Source organism: Cyanistes caeruleus, chromosome 5, assembly GCF_971803275.1.
Source record: "Cyanistes caeruleus chromosome 5, bCyaCae1.hap1.1, whole genome shotgun sequence".
NCBI lineage: Eukaryota > Metazoa > Chordata > Aves > Passeriformes > Paridae > Cyanistes > Cyanistes caeruleus.
Window position 1 is genome coordinate 46353406 of NC_141705.1, and position 22622 is coordinate 46376027.

Here is a 22622-nt window from a genome sequence, read left to right on the forward strand (position 1 = left end):
ATTTCCACAGTATTCTAGTTGATGATTTAATTATTTTAATAAAACTGACACTGTTTTTTTTATGACAACGTGAATTATAAAAATAAAGAAACAGCTACAATAGTTTCCTATTCCAAATCAATACTAAAAGACAGCAGTACAAGGTATGTGCTTCCAGCTATCAATAAGGGTAGCAGTCTAATGTTTATCTCAAAAAGGTTTTTATACTGTTACTACTCATGCAGCCAGTAAAGACTTGTTTTAAGTTCCAAAGGAAAATGTAACCAAAATTGAAGAAACTAAACTGGTGGGAAACATTAAACTCACAAAACCAGGTCATTCTGACACAACACAGGCAGAATCCTTGCAACCAAGTACGTAACACTTCAATCAATTAGGACAAACTGCTTCTTAAAAAAAAAAAATCAACAAACTTTTAAAGTTTTCTACAAAGCAAGCAGATTAAAACTGAACCTGTGTGCCTGACCATTGAGACATACACCTTCACAAGGAGAGAAAAGCCATCACAGATTAATTTACTGTCCTAAAAAGCACACTTAGAACCTCTCCAAATTTACTACCTTAATTGTTTGAGTTCCTTATGCATAAAATGAGAAACAAGTTAAACACTCTTTAATGTAATGATACAAATAGTATTTGGGTGCTTAACCTGAACAATTATCAGTCTAAGTTCTACTACTAGTTATCCTCAGTTAAAACTCACTGCAAATCAAAATACTGAAAATACAGGAGAGTCTTGCAAGTTGTTAATATTACTTTGTTAGAGTCATAAAACATCTGATATTAACATGACAAAAAAAGGACCTATTTGTTGGTCACTACTGAAGTTCTTTTTGTTTACTATACTAGTAACAGCCGGGAAATTTCAAGCTGAAGAGTTGGAGTGATTTTTTGTCTCAAAGGAAGAAAAACTTTCAGGGGATGGAAATATGGAGAAAACCTTGAGTAGGAAGAGAACAAGATACTGGTGTAAAGCTAAAGCCAACCTGCTTCCTCATCCTCCTCATCCTCTTCCTCATCATCTGAACTTGATGACAAGGGAGCTGGTGCAGAGCTAGCTTGATTATTAACATATCCACCATACTGCATGCCTGTGAAGTGGAAAGCACAAACATCAGAGTCAGACAGACAGGAAAGACGAGAAACGAAAGTCACAAATCATTGCATTAAAAGTGAGAGAAATCAGCTGTTCCAGAGAAAATCCCAGCATGCAACAAGTTAAATCTACAACCCTAGAAGCAGTTTTTAGTGGGCTAGTTCAGCAAAGTATTAGTAGCACATGGAAGTTAGCAGATAATTTTATATGTGTGTATGTGCATGTGTATCAGGTAATTAAACACACAGACTTCCTACATCTCTTTTTAATACCAGTTTGTCCAGTGGAATATTTTCAAAAATTAATACACAGAAATAAAGGGGTTATTTCCACATAAATTCAAATTATGATATAAAAGTGTTTAGTACTAATTTTTGCTTGGCACATCTGCCCCTTTCAGGACAAGAATAATTAATATTGGAATTCTGTCAGAAATGAATGAAATATATTGCTGTTGCCACATGCGAGAGTACAAACACACATACAGAGAACACACAAACATTCCAACACAATCAGCGAAATTAAAGCTAGGTAAACCTGAAAATTTGGGTTCTCTTATGTTTACATGAATGCCTAAATTTGGGCTCATAAGCAAGTGATTACACACCACGCACTTCTAGTATCTGGTGATAATGCACCAACTGCAACTGCTGCCACCTCCACAGCATGCCCTACCAGGTTTTTTTAGTTTGTTTGCTTTTACAATATCTACTCTAAACATATGTGAGCAATACACAAAAGCAACACATAAACATATAATTTCAAAACAGAGTAAAGCATGCAGCAATGGCTTATAATTAACTTCCTACATTACTTGCTATTGATGTATTTTCAACATCTTCAAGAAATCTTACATTTCTCTTGTGACAAGGAAGGGTTAGCAAGGGTTTTAAATATGCTTTCAGTCAGGCAGTGACATCCTAAATAAATGCAAGTGATCACTGTTTCTCTCAAATCAATCTAATGGATTGATACGATAAGAAAATATCCTAAGTATTCAAAACTCTTCAAATATTTGGGAATTTGGCGTTCCTTCCCTCTGTATAAGTACCGTGGCACCAATGAGTAGCATTCTTTATTTTAATACAATAAAGCATTACAGAAGTGCTATGTTATGCATAATCTCAAACCATCGTGAAAACAAATAATATGCCCATCCATGACTTCAACCAACTGTATCAACCTTTATCTAAAATATGGTCTATAAAATGCTGTTAGTTTCATGGCTTTTCCAAAAAGGGTCAGCAAATGAACACAAGAGGAGCACTTTAATTTCACTTAAAAAACCCTAACAGAGTGAAGAGTATACATTCAAATACTGGAAGTAAAAAAAAAAAACAAAGCAAAACTATAAAACAACATTCTTGAGAAGATAAACTTTTATAGAGAGACTGGTGCAAGAAAAGATGGGCATTATATTCCTTTATTTAGTGCATTCATTCCTGTACAATTCAAATTCCTCCGTAATTCAAGTAGTCACAGCAATGAATCAAAAATCACTCAAACAGGCCACTGAGTAGATTCAGTGCTTCAGTTTTTCCATACTGCCAAAACACTAATTTGAATAACTTCTACTCCCATCTTTTATAGATTTACTGGATGCAGTTTGGAAGGGTAATACAAGAAAATCATTATCTGTGCAAGAACAGACTGGAACTTACAGACTAACAGACTATGTTTTTTTCTCCGGCTTGGGAGAATTACTGAGGACTGAAACAGAATAACTGCATTATTGTGAAAGAGAAAAAAAAAAACTACCTTAAAATAATTAACATGCAGGTAAAAGGGAAAAATGTCAGGATGACAAAGGGCTGCACTGTAACAAGCAAGAACCAAAGTAAGTGTGCCCAGTGTGAGATTGTAAAGACATGTACATGGATAAGAAGAAGAAAGAAAGGGTTTCTACCTGCAAAATGCATGCCAACGTAAAAATTCCAAGCATACACAGATGAGAGAAAAGGACTCGATTACTCATTATTGGTCACATGCATTAAGGATGCAGGTGCTTTGAAACAATATGGAAGAAAAGAGATTAAAAAAATATGCTAGCAGCATAGAAGTTTAGGAATCATTGGAATTAGGTCACTATGAATGCTGTGAAGACTGGGCTGGTTTGATTCTAAGCAGCCCTACGAGTTTGCACAGATTTATTTTCATTGCCAACACTAATACAGATTTCTGCCTTTAAGACTGTGCTGTGCTAGTACAACTGTCCAGCCAAAAAAACCCTCCTGAGAATAGATCTGCTTAAAACATAAGTTTAAAAAGCCAGTGTCAGGTGGCAAAGTCTCCCATTCTAGCTCACTGCCCAGCAATACCAATAGTAGGCCAACACAAGGGAGAAAGTGACTGGGGGCAGAAATGGGTGGCTGCAGACAGCAGTTCCAAGTGCCATCATGTGCCTAATAATATTTTCTGCTGCGACAACTCAGTTCTGTTCAGTATTTTTTACAGATTTGATAATGGTGTTAAAATCTCCCACTTTTAAAGCTGCAAAAGCCGATTTTGAAATTGTTATTTCCATAAATCTGGCCTAAAATACAACCACGTAACTTAAATCATCACAAATTTTGTGGACTGGAAATTTCTAAACCCTGCAAGCAGTGTACCTGTGATATAATAATATTGCACTCTAAGGCTTTATCCCACTCTAATTTACAGACACCTAGAAATGTATGTAGCAGGACACAAGATATATTGGGATAATAACACATTCACCTGTGAAATAAACCAACTATTTAGGTATTTTAAGTTCAGTCACCCATAGCATAAAACATAGTGTACATTAAATTTGAACAGATAGTTATAAAAGATTAAATAGGCTTCAATACATTTTAAGGTTTTTATCCTGTTAGAAGATAGCCAAGTAAACAATTAAAATTTTTTAGTTTTTATAGGAACGTCCCAAGAGGAGCCTAAAACAATGAAATTCTCTTCAAAAATTAATTCAAACTGTTTTTTTCCAGAATACTTTCATGTAGACATTGGTATTCTATAAAATAATAGAAAAATATATATATATAAAAAAAAAATCAAGTCCATCTGATCTCTGCAGAAGAAACATACTTGGGATTCTAAGCCAGAGAAATATTCAGTACATGTGTTCTGTTTTTTCAGTAGGTTCACTTCCACAATTAGTTACCACACTTGATTTTTGATAAAAATATTGTTGATAAAAAAATCAAGAGTACATTATTTATTTCAGACTCCTCAAATGAAGCTAATGAAGAGTTTGTCTTCCAATGCTCATAAAACCATCATCTGAACATGGAAATTCACGTGTGATGACATGTAAATAGATAAAATTAGATCAACAGAAATTCCTGAGAAGTTATCTTTATACTGCCAACATATTGTTGTTTTTAAAATGTGCTCATTCAGCTACTTACTGCATTCACCTTCACTTAGTGGAAGCATTTGAATGTAGGGAAGTTCAGCAGCCACTGCACTGATCTATAGCTGCTGTACCAGGTTTACACATTGCACAGGACTCGCTTCCAGAACATACACACTGCACACCAAGGCAATCACTGTTAAACAGCTAAAATCCTTTCATTAAAAACACGGTTTGCATTTTTGTTGGAAGAAGCAGCACCACTGTTTTTTGTAGCAAGCACACCTACAATACAAAGTCTATCTAGCACCAAAATCAACTATTAAACTGTGCAAGAGCCACGGTTCCCAAAATTGATGTATTTTCCTTAAAATGATACACTTAACATAGAACTTTATAGAAATGAACCATTTTTTTTCTGCTAGTATATATAGAAATGATTGATGAACAACCTGTAATCTGCATTCTACCAGAAAAAGGAGGAAATTCAGGAAATGGGATAATTTAGTTATTTACGTCAGAGGATTCTATAATTTAAGAATAAAAAAATACACTGTGACAATCACACACCATACGGTTACCAATTACTTTGAACACTAGAGATACCGCATTGTTCTGGACAAAACTAATGCCTACTTCCATCCCTCAGGCAGAGTTCTTTATCCATAAGAATCTAAAATTCTGAAATTGCTAAGAGAAAACATGGCCAAATTAAAAAAAAACAAAAATCATGCAGTCAATTAGATTTGGAATACTAGATACAGAAACATGTAATAATCAAAAGGCAAGCTAAAACATCAGTGTAAAGTTTAATTTAACTGAAGAAGGCTCAAGAGCCAATTGATTCTTTGTCAAGATGCCGCCAACATCAGAATTGGAAGGAGCTTACACAAACACTCCTGATTTCCCACAAGAATTCTTGCAGCAGCTTTCCATGGGTGCCTAGAGCTAAGCAGTAAGAAAACAATTCTACCAGTTTGAACTTAATCCTCCAACTCACTCCTTCCACAAACAAACTAGCAGATTTCTAGTTTACACTTCATCTTTCAATACAGACTAATTACAAGCTAATTTTAAGATCTTCCTCTAAGAAATTAAAGTAGTAAGCAGCTTTTTAGAATAAGGGAACTAAAAGAAGTTTTTTTTTGAGCAAGAGACATGTAAGACTGCCAACAAGACAAACAAGCCAAAGGCAACACATGGACAAAGGAAATCAAACACGAGCACTAAGAGAAGCTAAAACCAAGGTGACAAAGCACCACTGCTAAGGGTGCCTGATGAGATGCCAGAGATGTGCTCCAGCCAAACACAGAAAAGCACCAATAAAATTTCCATGTGTGCATGTGGAATAGAGCAAAAGTCTGTAGTGTGACTTCCCATTCCCTTTTAGTACCTTCCTGAAGGGCCAGCTCTGGTGACTGTGCAACAGATGGTGAAGATGGTGGCTTTGAAGACAGGCTTGGAGCAGGTGACCTTACTGACGACATCACAGCAGAGGAAGCAGATGTTCCAGCTCCAGGCTTGGTAAATGGAATATTATGGCTCACTGAACGCACCGGTTGTGAAGAATCAATGCCACCTGAAAACAACAGCAGAAAGCGGGAACCCTTTGTATGTACTTGCAGACAATTACACAACACAAGCAATCACATTTGATTCCACAGTAACTACAAAAACCAATACAGTACTTCAAAGAGAGATGCCTTCAAACAAGTGTCTATGGAAAGACTGGTTGCTCTAAAAAATTCAATACCTACAGTGCTAAAATTCCATTATAGAGAACAAATTGCTCTGACAACAGCAAAAAAAAAAAAAAAAAAAGAAAGCGTGATGCAGTGATGCAGTAAGAGCAAGACTAAGCTGAAGCTTATTTTTGATACACCCCAATGCTGTGCTTTTACAAGTTACCCTTCCCAGGTAAGTGGAATGTCCACCTGAAATAGGCTCTCTCAACATTCCTCCCACAGGAGGAAACCTTGTACACTTAGACCAGTATTATGCCTCCCTTGCAGTCTTGGCACTTTGCAATATGGGTAGTCTGTTATGAGACTCATATTCCAAGCAATCTGTTTCAATCAGTCCTGAGTATTCCACAAAACTTCTGATGTGTTTTAGACATCTGGACTAGACATAATCTGCTAAAAAAAAAGTCAGATTAATGCTTTGAGAGATTTGACAGTCCAGCTGAAATTCCTATCAGACAAGGACAACATAACTTCAATTAAGTTAGCTCTCAAGTAAGGGTTGCTCTTTGCTTATAAATTGAGAAAATCTGTATTATGATTCTTTCTCAAAAAGCCCTCACTGACCAAGCTATTAAAAAGAAGAGAAAGGAAATAGTTTTACCAAAAGTACTCAGTAAACAAACACAGAAATTAAGCAAGAACAAAATTCTCTATTTGTAGTATACTTAAGTTACAGAATTTGTTATAGAATGCAGAGGTAATATTAACTTTGCATCTTCTGCACATGTAACTGTGTAGTTCATACAGTCCCTGAGAGGTGATATCTCACAGAACTTAATGGGCAAGCTGAGGTTTCCTTTAGAGGGTGAAGAAGAAGAGGGAGCTTAAAATGATCCTTCTGTTTTTATTATTTACAGTCAAAATTAACAGCAACACATCTTTATTATCTCAAGGGAACTTTTATATATTTTGCAATTTTAAAATCTGATGCTGAGCATACACATGGCTTTTTTGCAAGTCTTAACAAAATCAAAATGATGTCTTCTTCCAATGAACATACAGAGCATTTTTTTACTGCAATGGACTTACTATAACCTCTGCTTCTACACACTGACTTGCAGATTCCCCATGGGAGCTTCAGAACCTGTCAGCAGGAATGCTCTTATTACAGTAGCTTCCTCAAGCAAGATCTGCAAGATGACAAGGGTTCTTTGCCACATTCACGTGCTCACCCAGATTTTGTAGCAGGGAGTTGTTTGCAGGGTGATGGTATTTTCCACATTGCAAGTCAATATAGCAATGCTGGCAGCATCAAGCACTGCTGTAGAGTGCTAAATGCTGTAATGTCAGTGTCACGTGCTCAAAACCAATTTACACCTGGATTAGCTGAAGATGTAATACTTTCCTGCCAAGTACTAATATCTATTCTCAAGCAAAGGTTATCCAATTACCTTCAAAATTACGTGAATCCTTTTAAATGCATTGCAAAAAAAAAAGTTTCTAAACTCTGAGAAATAAAAGGTAATTTTTCTTTATACAAAAATCCAACCTGCAAAATTAAATGTTAAACTTTATTTGGTGACTCTGTAAAGGTTTTAAATGCTACAAGCAACCAAGACCAAAGGAAACACTGGAATAAAATTAACATTTAAAACCACGTTGTCGGCAACTATCATCATACGAAACAATCCATGGTGAGAGAAATTATACTATCACATTTTTTTTCCTCTGGACAATGAGAAGATTGTGTTCTGTCATATAAATATCATTTTAGGATTGCTTACTGTAGCTCAAGACAAGAGTTGGGACTGGACACCAGTTTAGAACACAAGTTTCCCATCAACTTTTCCAGGACAAAAACAATCAGGCCAAGTAATATTCCCATCAACTGATGGAAAGAGTGAAGAAGTGATGGGAAGTCAAGAGTTTTGTCAGGGTGGGCAAATATAAACCCCACTCTCAGTGACACAGTATTTTCTGTTTTTCACATTTAACTCCTCACCTTCAATGTGTACTGAAGTTTTCCCTTCATGCCTGTCAACCATGAACATCTCTTCCACTAACAATGATCAAGAATAACGACCTACAGCTAAAAGGCATGTTACAGAAAGAATCTGCATAATTTAGCAAATTAGCATTGTAATTCATCATTTTTCCTTATACAAGATCAGAGTGTTGTCATTTAATTTCTAACTGGAGACTAAGAGGTCATAGTTAAAAAGTATCACAACAGCATCCCCTCAAAATTTCAGAAGAGATGCAAGGATCATCCTTCTTAAGTTGCTTCAGCTGTGATCTTGATTTCCTGACCTCACAACCCTCACAACCACCCTGCACACCCCCTGCACCCTGAAACGTAACACAATTTCTAAGGAGAGATGTACCACCTCCTTGCAGCTTGTTTTCCAACAGCATCCTTTGCCCCATACTTTCAGTACTGCTGCAGTCCTTCCCCTTTTTCAACCACACCTATATTAGCAGATTTACAGGATTATAGCCTACATTCCTATGGAACTGGGGCAGCAAGGACTTTACATCCTGATCTGACATGAGGGGAAGTATGTGTGAGCGATAATGAAATTAGAGTGTCTCCTGCTCAAGCAGACTGTCCATACCAGGATGCAAAGAAACACATGCCATACACCCACAGAAGGAGCTCTTCAGCTCCCTTCTCCTCACCAAGGGGTCCAGTAAAATTCAGACATCCTGGCTGACATCCACACTAACTTGAAAAGCACCAAGAATAATGAGAGTGCTCCAATTTCAGCTGAAATAAACTGGAAAAACATTAAAGAAAGCTACTGACCTAGAAAGACAAAAGGACTCAATAATACAAAGTATGTCATTTACATAGCGTAATACTCCTGGACAGATTTTTACCAATACTATTCTGCTGAGATACAGATTTTAAAGATAGAAGAGGGTGATTTTGCAGGGTTAAACTAGTTTAAACCTCCAAGGAGAAAAATCTCAAATTAGAGATATTTATAGTCTACTTTATTTATACTTCCTAAAGCAAAGAAAATTATTCTCACTGCCTATTATTCATCAAGAGCAGTCAACTACCAGCAAAAAAATCCTCTTAAAATAAATTTGGTTTCTTCTAGTGAAATCTCAGCAAGCTTGCTGAAAATACTTCAGCTATTTCAGAAAGGGGCTGCTAAAGTTTTAGGAAAGTACTTTCTTGCAGTTCTATGTCCTTAGTATAGGACAAACAGAAGTTCAGAGGTTTGAGCTTAGTAAATTTAACATGCTGGAGGCTTTGCAAGGCTATACATAAAATTGGATTTTTAAAGAAACCAATTTAAGTCCAGTGGTGACAACTTTTTTGATTCAAATAAAAAATAATCCAGAAATGAAACAACTTCTGAAAAATTATCACCAGCCTAAGCTTCGTGAGACCTGTTTGAACACACAGATTTTATTAACACATCATTCTTCTACATAAAGGTTTCATTTTCATCAGAGAGCTTTCAGTGCTGACTGTACAAAACTACTTTGGAAAAATACACTAAAACTGTAGCATCCTGACTGATAGTCTGTCTGCAATTTGCTTATTTATAATTCAAAGATTGTAAGGGCATTTTTCACAACACAGGGGCAATGACAGCAAACTCTTACTGGCACACTGACAAAGAGGAGAATACTGTATCAAAGTTTCTTTACACAAACAGTCATACTTAGGAATTACAGTAAATCTTAAAATTTTTTCAAGTAGTTTAGCTAAAAACTATGCACAGAACAGATGGAAACGGTTTCCCATCATTGCCTCTTCCTGAAGAAAGCAGGGAGGATGAAATATTCAGAAAGTTTCCTTCCAACAGATCATTCATTATTTCCTTATGCTCCTTGTGTTTTGTATTCAGACACTTTCCAAGGATGTACAAGAACTGGCAAATAATTTTCAAAATCCAGCTTCTTTTCTTAAAGGCTGAAAACAATTAGAATACTATATATAAAATGACTCCACCTGAGAAGAGTGAAACTACACTGGGAAATTTAGAAAGCATCTCAGCATCTCAAAACCAAACCAATTATGCCAGGATCAAACAATTACTATAATTACTTTACAATTTAATTATTATGCATTTCTTTATAATTATTTATGTAACTATTTTACTATCCAGGTGTTGTAGCAATTGGATTTTTAATATATTTTTGCGAGATGTTGAATTCTAGAGTAAAATAAATCAGGTAACATTGGAGGCAGTTTGTCTAGCCCCCATTTTTCAGACATCAAAAATGGTTTTAAGTGTTCAAGGTTTAGTAATAAAACTGTCCAGCTCTTCCTTCAGCCTTGCTACCAGTTGTTATGTTTATCTACTTTTCTTAGTCAGCAAACACAGAATCATTTGTGCGCTGACATTAAACCAGAATTCAGGGGGAAGAGAAAAAAGTTATTTTGCAGATAATTCACTCCCAGAAACCAGTGCACTCTGCGATGAAGCGCAGGACATGCTTCTATCAGCAGCTTTACAAGCCCAGAAAGAGTCTGCATGTGATTTAACTTTTGAGGCCTACAGTCTGGCAAACCAACCAAGGACTGCAGTACTACCCAAGTACAACAGAAACAGTGGATCAGTGTTTATTTTCATAATTGCAAAGTGACAGAGTATCCATGACATAGCATTATCACAGCCAATTCTATCACTAGTTCTTTGAAATTCAAGTGTAATATTGCTACTTTTTCTTGAGGTCATATGCTAACCCAATCACTCCTTAAAGAGCAGCACTGAATAGTTCAAAAATTAAACTACTGCCCATATTGCTCTTCACCATCTGGTCAGCTCCACTGTTCCACCTTGAAAACAGCTGCTCATTACAAAATAATCACTATGAACAAAATCATTTCAAGACACCTCTACAGGAAACAAAATCAACAAGCACTGGAATTAAAAACTTCTGGAAACAAAACAGCAACAGTTTGAACAAACAATAAGTTGTTTTCATATGCCTAATGCACATTGTGTTATTCTGGAAAGACACCTGCATTCTGTCAAGTCCAGCTGCAGATTCTGCACACAACAGTCAACTTTTTTGGCCAGTCCTTGAAAAAAATCTATTTTTACGCACATCCATGAAAATTCAGGAGCTTTTCAAGGAGCTCCCTATTTTTCTTTTTCAAATGCTATTTTGTTTCATGGTTTGAAAATACTGGAGAAAATTACACAGAGCACTCATCAGCACAGAATTCAAATCTACCAATATTAAAAGTAATAATAACTGAGCTGAGGTTGACACTCTACATCCTAGCTTTGGGGAAGGGGCAAACCAATATTGAAACTAAATTCAGACTGCGGACTGAATGAGCTTCATTTAAGCTTAACTGCTTTTCCCAAAAAAAGCTGTACCAAAGTCATATTCTTTCTTAAATCCTTGGTCTGAGAAAATCTCAGCTCCAAGGACTCCTAAAACAGTTTCAGTGTTACAATATAATCTGAAACATCTAGCAATAAAAAGGAAAAACTACAGTTATGTAACATCTGCCTTTAGCAGAGAAAGCAAGCTGTAGTCTAGCACTGCTTACAAGTCAAAACTGCATGAAGTCAGAAAATTCCCAGTTTAGAAATAAAATCAGAATCTTCCTGCACAGACTAGTGCTCTCTCCTCTGCAGAGCAGGGTATTTCATTGTGAAGGTACTCACTCACACATCTCCAATCTCTTCCATGCCACCTACTAAGTACTACTTCATGACCTGGTACTCAGTTTTCCTGTGAAACAGACGCTGAAAGTATTAAAGAGGACTGAGTGCACTTGCCCTGAAGTGGCACCTTTGCAACTTTATAGCTACAGCCATACTAAAGCCATCAAGTTGATGCTTGCAAAAATCACCTACAACTTAGAGAACTCTTTCAAATGTTTATCAAAAATACTAATTAAAAAAACTCCGACTGACTCAAAATCCATGTAGGGTTCCACTTCTTTCCTGAACTTTGTGAGAAAATGCATGTGTTTATTAAGATCCAATTATTACAATTATTACAGAGATGCCTCTGCTTGAATTATGGTGCAAACGAGACCATATGACAAAGTCAATAGTATGAATTTTATTTGAGAGGACAAGTGACAGATTAAGACCCATCAAAGAGACAAGAAGGTAGACATGAAAAATACCTCAAATCCTGCAGGCACTGCCATGCTGAGAATGAAACATGCTCCCACATCACTGGGAACTACCCAATTGTGCAGGATACAAGAATTAAAAGGCACAATTACATATGTAAAATGTCATCAAAGGAAGCAAAAAATCAAGATTGGACAGTATTTCAGGAACCACATACAAGAGATGACTGCAATGAGTTATACAAACCAGACATTTTTTGTGAAGGAAATGCAAGCATTTGTGGTGGATGTGACTGTGTGATACAAGTGTGCTGACACATCTTTAGAAGAGGCCACTGTAGAAAAAGTGAAGAAATACCAGCATCATCACAAACACACCCAGGAACTCACAACCGTGGCAGACATTCTGTCTGTGAGCATTCCCAGCCGAGTGCAGGGGAAATGGTACCATAGAAACCATGAACTTCTGACAGACGTCACTCTAAGGCAGGAGAAGACAGCCTAGGCCCTGGCCTCAGAACGCTCCGCACTTTTGTAGATACTGTAGGTGTGTCTGTGAGTTTCACTTCACAGCATGTGCTATTGTTTCACCTTAGCACCAATAAAGTGGTGACAGTTGTGTAAGGAAGAACAATTGGCATGATAAAAAGTACCAGTCGGCTTCCACAGGGCCTGCTTCTTAGATCTGGCTCAAAACCCAGCTTGTAGCCTCTGGTGGTGGGTGCTCACCCTCCCTGTCTTGTGTGGATTGAAGGCTTCCCCATCAGACACCACACCCTCAGAAACTCTCCTCCTGCTCCAGGAGAAAGTGTGCAAACCTGGCATCAGCAAAGCAGCCTGCTGCCTCCAAAAATGGCTTATTGTTTTGAGTCATTACCATCAACATTTCAGTCTCTCAGTGTCATTAAGGCAAAATTTGAAGAAACAATAACCATGACTTAGAAAAATTCTCTAGCCATAAAAGAAAAAAAGACATTTCAGAAATTACACATTCCTTCAGAACTATTTGAAAAAGCTCCCTTCTGAGGCCATTCACATGAAAACCACACAAATAAACCCTTTTTCTGCATCTCTCAATAAAAACAAATAGCTGCTACTGTGAGGACTGTGGTAACCAAATTAGAAAAGCTACAAGAATGAGTGACAGAACTCAAAACTACATTACAGAATTCCACACAGTGAACAAGAACAAGCCAATAAGAGAACACGATTACTTATGTTTCCCAGACAAATCTGGAAGTTCACTATCTTTCAAGTAACACCATACCTGTATTTATTTGGTTGTTTACTTTAGCAACTGATCCGGTGAGATTCCTGCTGAGGTTGTCTTGCACAGACTGAGCAGATGAAGCAGTTGATAATGTTGTATTATATCCCACAGGAACGTGCTGTTGAAGGGAATGAGGTACTACTGATGCACTCTGGCTAGAAAACGCATTTGTCTCTTTGAACTGTCCAACAGCAGGTAGACTCTGAGAGGTAAATGTCTGCCCATACACACTGCCAGCAGCCACTGGAGGATAGGAAACATTAGGATACATGGCACCAGAAACCACAGGCATGGCGTACTGATCAGAATTAAGGGGAAATCCCTGAGATGCAACTGAAGAACTGACAGAAGTGCTGTAGTGATTATCAAATGCTGAATATGACTGCTGAGCACTCACATGCAAGTAGGATGCAGACGATACTGCTCCTTGAACAGGTCTGTCACTGGACCCCCCTGAGTGGGGAGGAGTGTTGTTGTACAATTGCTGTGATTCCTGTGCATTCAACACGTTGCTACCCACAGATGCCATAACATTTTGTGCTGGTGCTGAATAGTAACCAGGGTAGTAACTGGCTCTGTACTGATTATCCAGATGTGAAGCAGCAGCTTTATTGGGCACTTGGGAATAGTGTCCTGAAGGCGCACTGTAGTTTGGAAGATGTGAGCCATAGCCAGAGGGGAACTGCATCTGACTCTGCATAGGACCTGAAATGAAGAGAAAACATCACAAGTATTAAAGGGGCATCTGCTAGTAGTGCAAATGGACTTTGCACTTGGACTAACGAACAATTGCTTTCTTCTTCTTTTCTGTCACTATTTTTGAGCTGGATTCCCATGAGCAGAGAGAGAATAAACCAAGTACAACACATGCAATATACATGCAAATACATAAAAAATACTGCAAATACAGTATTTGAAGTAATTTGCAAACAAAGACGTAGCAGAGAATTGGTTGCTTCCATTCTTGAAAGATTTCCATGCCAAGACTGTTTGCCTCTTGTTTGTATTTTGAATATTTTTAAGAGTTTATAGGAGGTTAATACTTAAAAAAATAGTGAGCAACAAGCTTGTAAGGATTTGAACACAAGAGTTTGCCTTACAGAAATTGCCTGAACATGGAAACTGAAAAGCTGCAGTCAAATCTGTAAGTCAATACATAACAATTTAGGTATTCTTCAAGTCTTCAATATAGTGATCAAGGTAAGAGCTGCAGGGCAGCTATATTTGTCTTATATGTCCTTATGTATTATGCTTTCAGGAAAATTGAAGTTTTTACGAAACTACAGAGTATTTGACAAGGCCTGTTATTTTCATTTACTGCCTGATACTTACATCAGGTGTAAGAGATGTTGGTATCAGAGAAACTGACCTCTGGTATCATTGCAATTGGCTCTGCAACATTAGAGGTTAATTACATACTGGCCCAGCAAGGGTCAAACAAGCACTTGCCTGCTAGAGACCAAATGTCAACTATGTCTAAACTGATTTTCTTAGCCAACTGCTCAATGGGAAATCTCAAAGTTCTTCCTTATGTCCTATTCCTTAATCCTGTTTTTATTTTTAGTGAACCACAGATGCTTTTGTGTGGATAACTTGCTTTCTTAAAATTCCCACACCCTATTGCTTACATCACACAGAATGACTACGGTGTTATTTGTCACTCTTTAGTCAATAAAAACACAAACACAGCACTGGCCCACTCACAAATTAAATGGCAGCTGGGGTAATAATGAATACTTCATTCCTCTGCTTATATTTACAATGATTACAAAACATAAGCATTACTTCTCTTATCTTAAAATTCTGAATAATCACTGGTCTCCGACAAGCTTCTAGATGTCCTATGAATAACTTGCAAGGCAATTTTAATAATGAATGTGTTAACAGATTCCTAAAATCAAGGAACATACTGTCCAAAATTGCTTTCTGGTAAAATTAAAAATGCCCTTTCATAACTGACAGGAAGTTGAACAGAAGAGAGAAGAGCTAAAAAATTGCAGAACAATAACCTGGACTGCTGGATCAAAGACAGGCACTTAGGGGAAAAGCATAAAGAATTAAAAAAAAATTATCTAAAGTTCTGAACAGAGCATGTAACTATGCTTCTGATTCACCTTTTTCTTGAAAAGGGGAGCTGCTTCATAGAGCTGCATAGTGTTTTTCTCCTTTAAAGGAAAATGATTTTGAGTTAGCAAGCCATTAACAACCACATGATCTTTGCCAGACTTTTGACCTGCTTTTTAAAGTCTGCAAAAACAAACCAAAAAATAATTTATATTTTTGTCAATGAGTGTCGAAAATTATGGCTTTAAGCTGCTATGCCACTTCAGGTGGCAAGAAAAGATATTTTATTTGAAAATCCTGTGCATCTGTTCTACTGATATATGCAGATTTAACTAACTGAGCAGGTATAATTTAGAAACTGGTTTAGGAGCACCTGAAAAGGCTGCATATCAAATCATCTCCTGTGAAGTCTTCCAGTATCTAGTTCTTGTTTAAAAATACACACCATAAAGAGAGATAAAAGTATCAATACAACGTATCAGTCTCTACATGATAAAATGCAGAGTCCTTTTTATTCACATTTTTAAGTAGAAACATCTATAAGTACACACATGAAAATCTCACTGAGAGAGACAACACTTGAAAAATTACATTGATTTCAAGCTGCAGGTCCTTTGAAAGCAAGTTTTACAATTACAGATGAAAGATTATTCGCATTATCTGAAGTGAGTTTTTTGTCCATTTGATTACAAAGAATGTGAGTAGAAGGCAATTTTTCACTGCAATTAGTAGCTGAAGCTACTAATGGTGACTAGGTAACTGGACAGTTTTCAACACTGCAAATCAGAATACATCTTCAGTGTAATTTCGAAATCTTGCTAATTGCACAATCTGTCCTGGTGTCTCAGGTACTACCATTCTTCCAAAACACCTGACAAGTATCTCAAAAAATTCCATAAAGGAGCTGAAAACGTCAGCTGCACACAGCAGGTGTATCTCTAGAACATCATCTCTGTAACAAAAGCACTGAACCGCCCCTTCCACGAACAAATTAATACTTATTATATAAAGAATGCAATTATATAAAGTTACAATGTGTAATTACACAGACATTAACATTTGAACCCCAAAAATCTAAATGCTTTTTAAGGAAGGGGGGAGTCACCACGCAAAGAACTCCAAACTCCCACAAAAATAATAATAAAAATAATAATAAAAAAAAAGCAGTGCTATGGCTATACCACTATGTGAATTAGTAAAGTTTTGTTTGCTAACATCACGTTTGGTTTTTATGTCCATGCATTCCCTCGGCAGTGTAATTCAGCCATCTGCCACATACCCTACCTACATGGAGTCTATGGATGCCATACTACCGAACCTCTTTTCTATCCAAAACCACCTGTGAGCTTTCCAAAACTTCTAACATCCCTTTACCCACCTCCAGAGAAGACTCCCTCAGCCTCCTCACATGTCCTTTACCCCATGGGCAGGGGACAACCCCACTGCCCCTTTTTTACTGCTGGTAAACAAACCGGCAGATCAAAGCGGTGCTGAGCTCTCACTACAGCTCAGTCACAGAATCGGTGTCTCCTTCTTCATTTACACAGCTTCCCATTTTCACAAAATACTCAGAGGTTTCACATCTTTCACATTCTCTTTGTTAAATTGACTAAAACTATCCCAAGTCTGAGGAGGGATGAAAAACAAGGCTAAACAACATAATAATGAAAATTTTGCTTCCAAAATGCCAGTAGAAATACCAATGGCAGCCTCACAAACCTGCTGTAGACAGCACCAGACAATACTCTTCTAAAGAGCCATGGGAATTCGATACAATTATCCTCTCAGTGCTGCATTTCAATACATTAAATTGTTAGCGCTCAAGTCTGCCATCACTACTGAAGAAATACATCACCCTTCAGTACTGATTTAACAAGAACCATTTTGTTATGCCAAAAATGGGAAATAGGTCATTCTCTACTTAGTTACAAAGCCACTTGTAAGACTACAAAAAAAGTTCCCAAACGTGTAAGAGAGAAGGAAGAAAATAATCCCATACACACAAGAAGTTACTTTTAGAAACCAACAAAACAATCACACCTAAATTTAATAAAAACTGAAGTCTCCAAGGATCTCAAATGGACTTGGTCACTGAACCAGGTAAAACTCACTAATAACAAACCTGAACATCCTTTTTAATACCATCACATGTACAACAGGCTGCTTGCTTTCTGCAAAAAGCACTCTCTTTCATCAGATGGCAGCAACTACACAGTTTTACTTGAAAAATTCATATATTTTCATATTAAAACACAGAGCCCTCTAAAGGAAAGGATACACTGGTGTTTTCTTTCAGCCAATACAGGAACAGCTCAATTCACTTCAGGATCTTACATTTAAACTCCACTCCAATGATATAAAATTAAATTTCAAAAGCAGTGACAATCTTCTTTATGAAATTTATTTTCTATTATATCTAATACAGAAATTTCCACTAGTTTTTTTTCTATTGTTATTCCCCTCTACTTCCTCTCCTATTTCCATTAAAAAAAACAACCCAAAACCACCAGTCCTGTGTTGTAACTTCAGGAGATTGGTTTATCTGTTGTCTAGTACTAATCTAAAATTTTTGTAATGCTATTGCTAAATGTCACAAAATTAAAAATTCAGTGTTATTGACTAAAGTCATCAAAAACATCAAAAGGAACACAGAACCCAAAGTTATACAATAAACCTTTAAGACTGTCACTGAACAGTGTATACATTTCTCAGAATGAAAGAAAGAGCGTTTTGCAGAAAAGTCTGTGCTCTGTTTTTACACAAGCTGTTTCTACCAATATTAGCAGCAACATGGAATAAATTAATTAAAGCAACTAACAGTGAAGATGGTCTTTAAAATTATTAAGCTATGAACACAAAGAGAAAATATGATAACAATTTCTATTTGTTTATGTAAAACACTTCCTGGTTACTCACACTGTAGCAGCTGTATTCTGATAATGGCATGTTTTTTGATAAAAAGCAGAAAATTGGCATTTTCTGAACTATTTTTACAAACCCCAGCACCACAATACCAGTTTGGACTGAGGCATCAGTTTTTAGGAGATACCATTTAATTATCTTCATTTTCTTTGGTGCCTGCCTCAATATCTACTGTATAGGCATTTAAGACCTTAGCCCTTAACTACCCCTTTGGACATGAGAAAAATTCACAGTTCTCACGTAAAAAATATTGTAGGTCCCTACCCGGCACAGAAACCACACCTGTGAAGAAAACAGCCTGACTACAAAAGATTTAGCAGTATGAGCTACAACTCTATGCAAGTAAGAGGCCAAATTTAGATACCAAACCAATATTACATGGAGGAGATGATTATACAGGGATTTTGAAGAGTTAATGTGGTGTGTCAATAAAGAAGTGAATTTATAGCGCACCAATTTAAAAATGCGGAAGTGTACACTCATTACTTTCATTCATACTACAGTCAGTCGCACTACCTCTCTACCTGAAATGGGAGTCATTATTTTGTGACTTTAAACTATTCTACCTTTGTTTTTCAGTGACCCACATTTCACTGGTCCAATTATCCTGTTCAACTCAAATACCAAGATCCAGTTGCGTGAACGCCTACCCACCCACTACTTTTAAGTTCACATGTAGCTACGAAGTGAGTACTCTCGCCCCTAATACGCGGTTTTCTGCCCATTCCCACGCACGACAGCCAGTGTCGAGGCCTGGAGGTGCCTCGGCCTCCAGAGCCTTCCTGAAACGCCACAAAGCAGGCGCCACAACACCGGGCAGATCCAAATCCGCGAGGAGAGAAAGGTGCGGATACCCCCCTCCCCTTCCCGCTCCCCTCGCTCCTTTAGGGAAGCGGGAGAGGTTGCGCCTTCTCAAGTTCTTTCCGCACGCAGCCGCGGGGGCCCGCACCTTCCTCCAGCAGCTCCGGCGGGTCCTGCTACCTCTCGGCCATAGGGCTTCGCTGCGGGCTGGATGCACCGGGCCCCCGCCCGCCCCCCGGGAGGAAGGGAGAGCGCGCAGGCCCCCGGCACCCACAGGGGCCTCACCCCCCGCGGGAGCGGCGCGGCTGGTCCCGGGGACCCCGCGGGCGGCCTTCCCCCGCCCGCCCGGGCCCCGCGCAGGCCCCTCACCGTTCTGGCAGCGCGGCGCGCCGCTCGCAGGGGCCGCGGCCTCCAGGGAGCTGCCGGGCCCGCCCGGGGAAAACGCGGCGGCGGCGGCGGGCCGCGGTGGCATCCCGGCGGGCGCGGACATGGCTCCTCGCAGCGCTTCTTCACAGCGTCTCGCTCCCGCCTGCTCCTCTCCCTCCTCCTGCTCCTCCTTCTCCGCCGCCGCCCCGATCCACAGCCGGGCGCCGAGTGAGGGCCGGGAGCCGCGGGAGGGCCCGAGCGCCGCGCGCGCCGTCGCGGCCCCGAGCGCCGCCGCCTACAGCGCCCCCCGGCGGCGGCTCCGCCGTGAGGCCGCGCCCCGCCCGCCGCTGCCCGGCCCGGCCCGGCCCGGCCGCGGAGAGTGGGCCCAGCGCGCAGGACGGGCCTCGCATCCCGCAGGGGCTTCACCTCATCCCGTCCCCGCGGGAACGGCCCGTGTGGCGGGGAGAAACCGCCCGGCCCTCTTAGTCTGTGTGTGGCGGGGCCCTATGCCTTATCTGTGACTCTGTGGGCAGGCCGGGGCAGGGCGAGGAGAGGCTCGAGGGATGTGATCCTGGCCCCCTACTGCCGAGTAGCAGGCACATCTGGAGTGCGGTGTTCAGAAAGCGAGGCACATCTGGAGTGCTGTGTTCAGTTCTGGGCTCCTCAGCACAAGAGAGACTTGGAGCTCCTGCAGCAGTGTAGGGCAACAAAAATGATTGAGGGACGGGAGCATCACTTAGCAGCAATGGCTGAGGGAGTTAGGCCTGTTAAACCTGGAGGAGAGACGAGTGATAGGGGATTTCATCAATATATATCTAAACACATATCTATATAATGCATAAATACCTAAAGTGGTGGTGCCAAGTGCATGGAACTTGGATGGAACCAGGCTCTTCTTTGTGGTGTAGTGGGCAGAAACTGATGCCCAGGAAGTTCCATCTGAACATGGGGAAGAACTTTACAGTGACTGTGCACGGGAACAGATTTCTCAGAGAGGTTTTAGGGTTCTCTCCCACTTGAGTATAAGGAGGTACTCAAGAACTATCTGGATGCAATCCTATGTCATGTACTCTAGGATGATCCTGCTTGAGTGGGGAAGTCGGACCAGATGAGCCACTGTGGTCCCTTTGAATCTGACTGATTCTGTGAGGCTACTCCATGTCCCTGCCTTGGGGCACAGACACGCACATATACAATATATATACCTGTCATTATTTTGCCTGAGACATTTCTGTGTCTCAGAATATATGCTATTTTAGGTATAAATGTACCCTGGAACACACAGAGAGGGTAATGTGTGCTGCACAGGGGAAAAGGCCTCACAAGGTGAGGTGAGGTGAGGTGAAAGCTCTCCCTCCGTAATTATTCTTGTACAGACAGAAAAGCCTTAGTGAGATGGGGTGAACTGAGGCAAGGCTTTTCTTTCAGTGTTAGGAGTGCTCACTAACAGTATTCTGTCTGTCTCCAGTGTGGATATATGCTATCTATAGAGACAGGCCTTCGCAAGAAATGGCAAGGTGAGATAAGGCCAGACTTTTCAGTCTCTGTGCAGAATATATACTTCATATTCTCTAAACAGGAAGGCAAGTGTTGGAGAGCCACTGCCATTTAACCCCCTCCAGCACCTGAGCACCCACAGCCCCTTGCTCACTCCCCCTTCCATCTGGGTGCAATGGGGAAGAGAATCATAATTGTAAAAGTGAGAAAACTCATGGGTTGAGATAGTCTGTTTAAAGCAAAAGCTGCACACACAAGCAAAGCAAAACAAGGAATTCCTTCACCACTTGCCATGGTCAGGTAGGTGTTCAGCCACCTCCAGGAAAGCAGGGCTCCATCACATGTAATGGTTTTTTGGAAGACAAGCACCATTACTCTGCATATGCCACCCTTCCTTCTCCCTTGCCCAGCTCTATATGCTGGGCACACCACCACATGGTATGGAATATCCCCTGGGTGAGTTGGGATCAGCTGCCCCAGTTGTGTTCCCTCCCAACTTCTTGTGCTTGTCCAGCTCCCTCACTGGTGGGGTGGTGTTAGAGGCAGAGAAGTCCTTGACACTGTATAAGCACTGCTCAGCAGTAATGAAAACATCTCTGTGTTATGAACACTATTTGCGGCACAAATCCGAAATGTAGTCCACACCAGCTGCTGTGGAAAAAAATGAACTCTATCTCCTGCCAAAACCAGCACATCCTTCCCCATTGGCTGCCATTGACAAAGGATTTCTGTTCAGTTTAGCACCTTCCACAGCCGCACTAAGCCATATTAATTTTGACTGTTTGTCTATCACCTATCACCTATCATTCACTCAGATACTACTCAAGGCTGGATTAATTGTTCAGGTTATTTAATTAATTATGCAAGAAGTCAAAAGTGCTATAATGTACTGGTGATTTATATTGTCAACACTAAATCCAAGAACAGAGTCACCTTTTTGCATACATTTGACGAGTCCCTTCCCTGTTTGTATGCTGTTCTTCCTACTGGTTATTATGCATGTCTGTCCTTAAATACTTTTAAAATTACTTTGCCTGTATGCTTAGCATATGGCCCAGCTCTGACTTATAGTTATTACAAAGCACACAGGGCATCTTTTAATACTGCAGGAAATGACTGTATTGGAATGCTTCTCAGCCTTCACACCCTGTCTGACAGTGTAGAGGTGTCCTGTGCAGGCCTCTATTTGTCCTTTAATAGATTGTAGAGCCATATCTGAAAGAAATAGTTTCTTCTACATGACCTAATAAGCTAATAATGGGCTTAAAATTCCACAACATTCAGGTAAGCTATTAAGAAATAAACCTTATTAGGATATTAAAGGACTAAGTGCCATGGGAATGGTGTGACATTGCTGTAATAGAAGGAGTCTTAGCAGGGGTTACACAAACATTTTTAGAATCCAACTGTCAACCAGCAAGTGACCTCCTGAAGTCCCTTCCAGGGCTGTATTGTTCTGACAGTGTTAACAAATTTTGCTGTTAAAGTTGTTCTTCCTTCACTGTAACCCATGTTTCCCTTTT

At 39.4% G+C, this 22622-nt stretch overlaps 1 protein-coding gene and 1 long non-coding RNA gene across 9 annotated transcripts in view; one reads left to right on the forward strand and one right to left on the reverse strand.

Moving 5' to 3' along the window:
• SEC24B (SEC24 homolog B, COPII component) overlaps positions 1-19923 on the reverse strand; it is a 46639-nt gene extending 26716 nt beyond the window's left edge. The window contains exons 1-5 of one of the 7 annotated variants that reach the window (XM_086887868.1): positions 19606-19886; positions 13847-14154; positions 13447-13567; positions 5824-6009; positions 987-1091 (exon numbers count right to left, since the gene is read on the reverse strand). In XM_086887868.1, the coding sequence (XP_086743994.1) occupies positions 987-1091; positions 5824-6009; positions 13447-13567; positions 13847-14154; positions 19606-19726 (841 nt within the window). In that variant the 5' untranslated portion in view covers positions 19727-19886. Of the gene's footprint in view, positions 1-986; positions 1092-5823; positions 6010-13446; positions 14155-19384; positions 19559-19605 lie in introns of those variants that run through there. The other 6 variants (XM_086887865.1, XM_086887869.1, XM_023924722.2 and 3 more) reach the window with 6 other exon arrangements.
• LOC147653079 (uncharacterized) overlaps positions 19159-22622 on the forward strand; it is a 30447-nt gene continuing 26983 nt past the window's right edge. The window contains exons 1-2 of one of the 2 annotated variants that reach the window (XR_015286521.1): positions 19929-20300; positions 21071-21119. This is a non-coding gene — a long non-coding RNA (uncharacterized LOC147653079). Of the gene's footprint in view, positions 19280-19928; positions 20301-21070; positions 21120-22622 lie in introns of those variants that run through there. The other variant, XR_015286522.1, reaches the window with a different exon arrangement.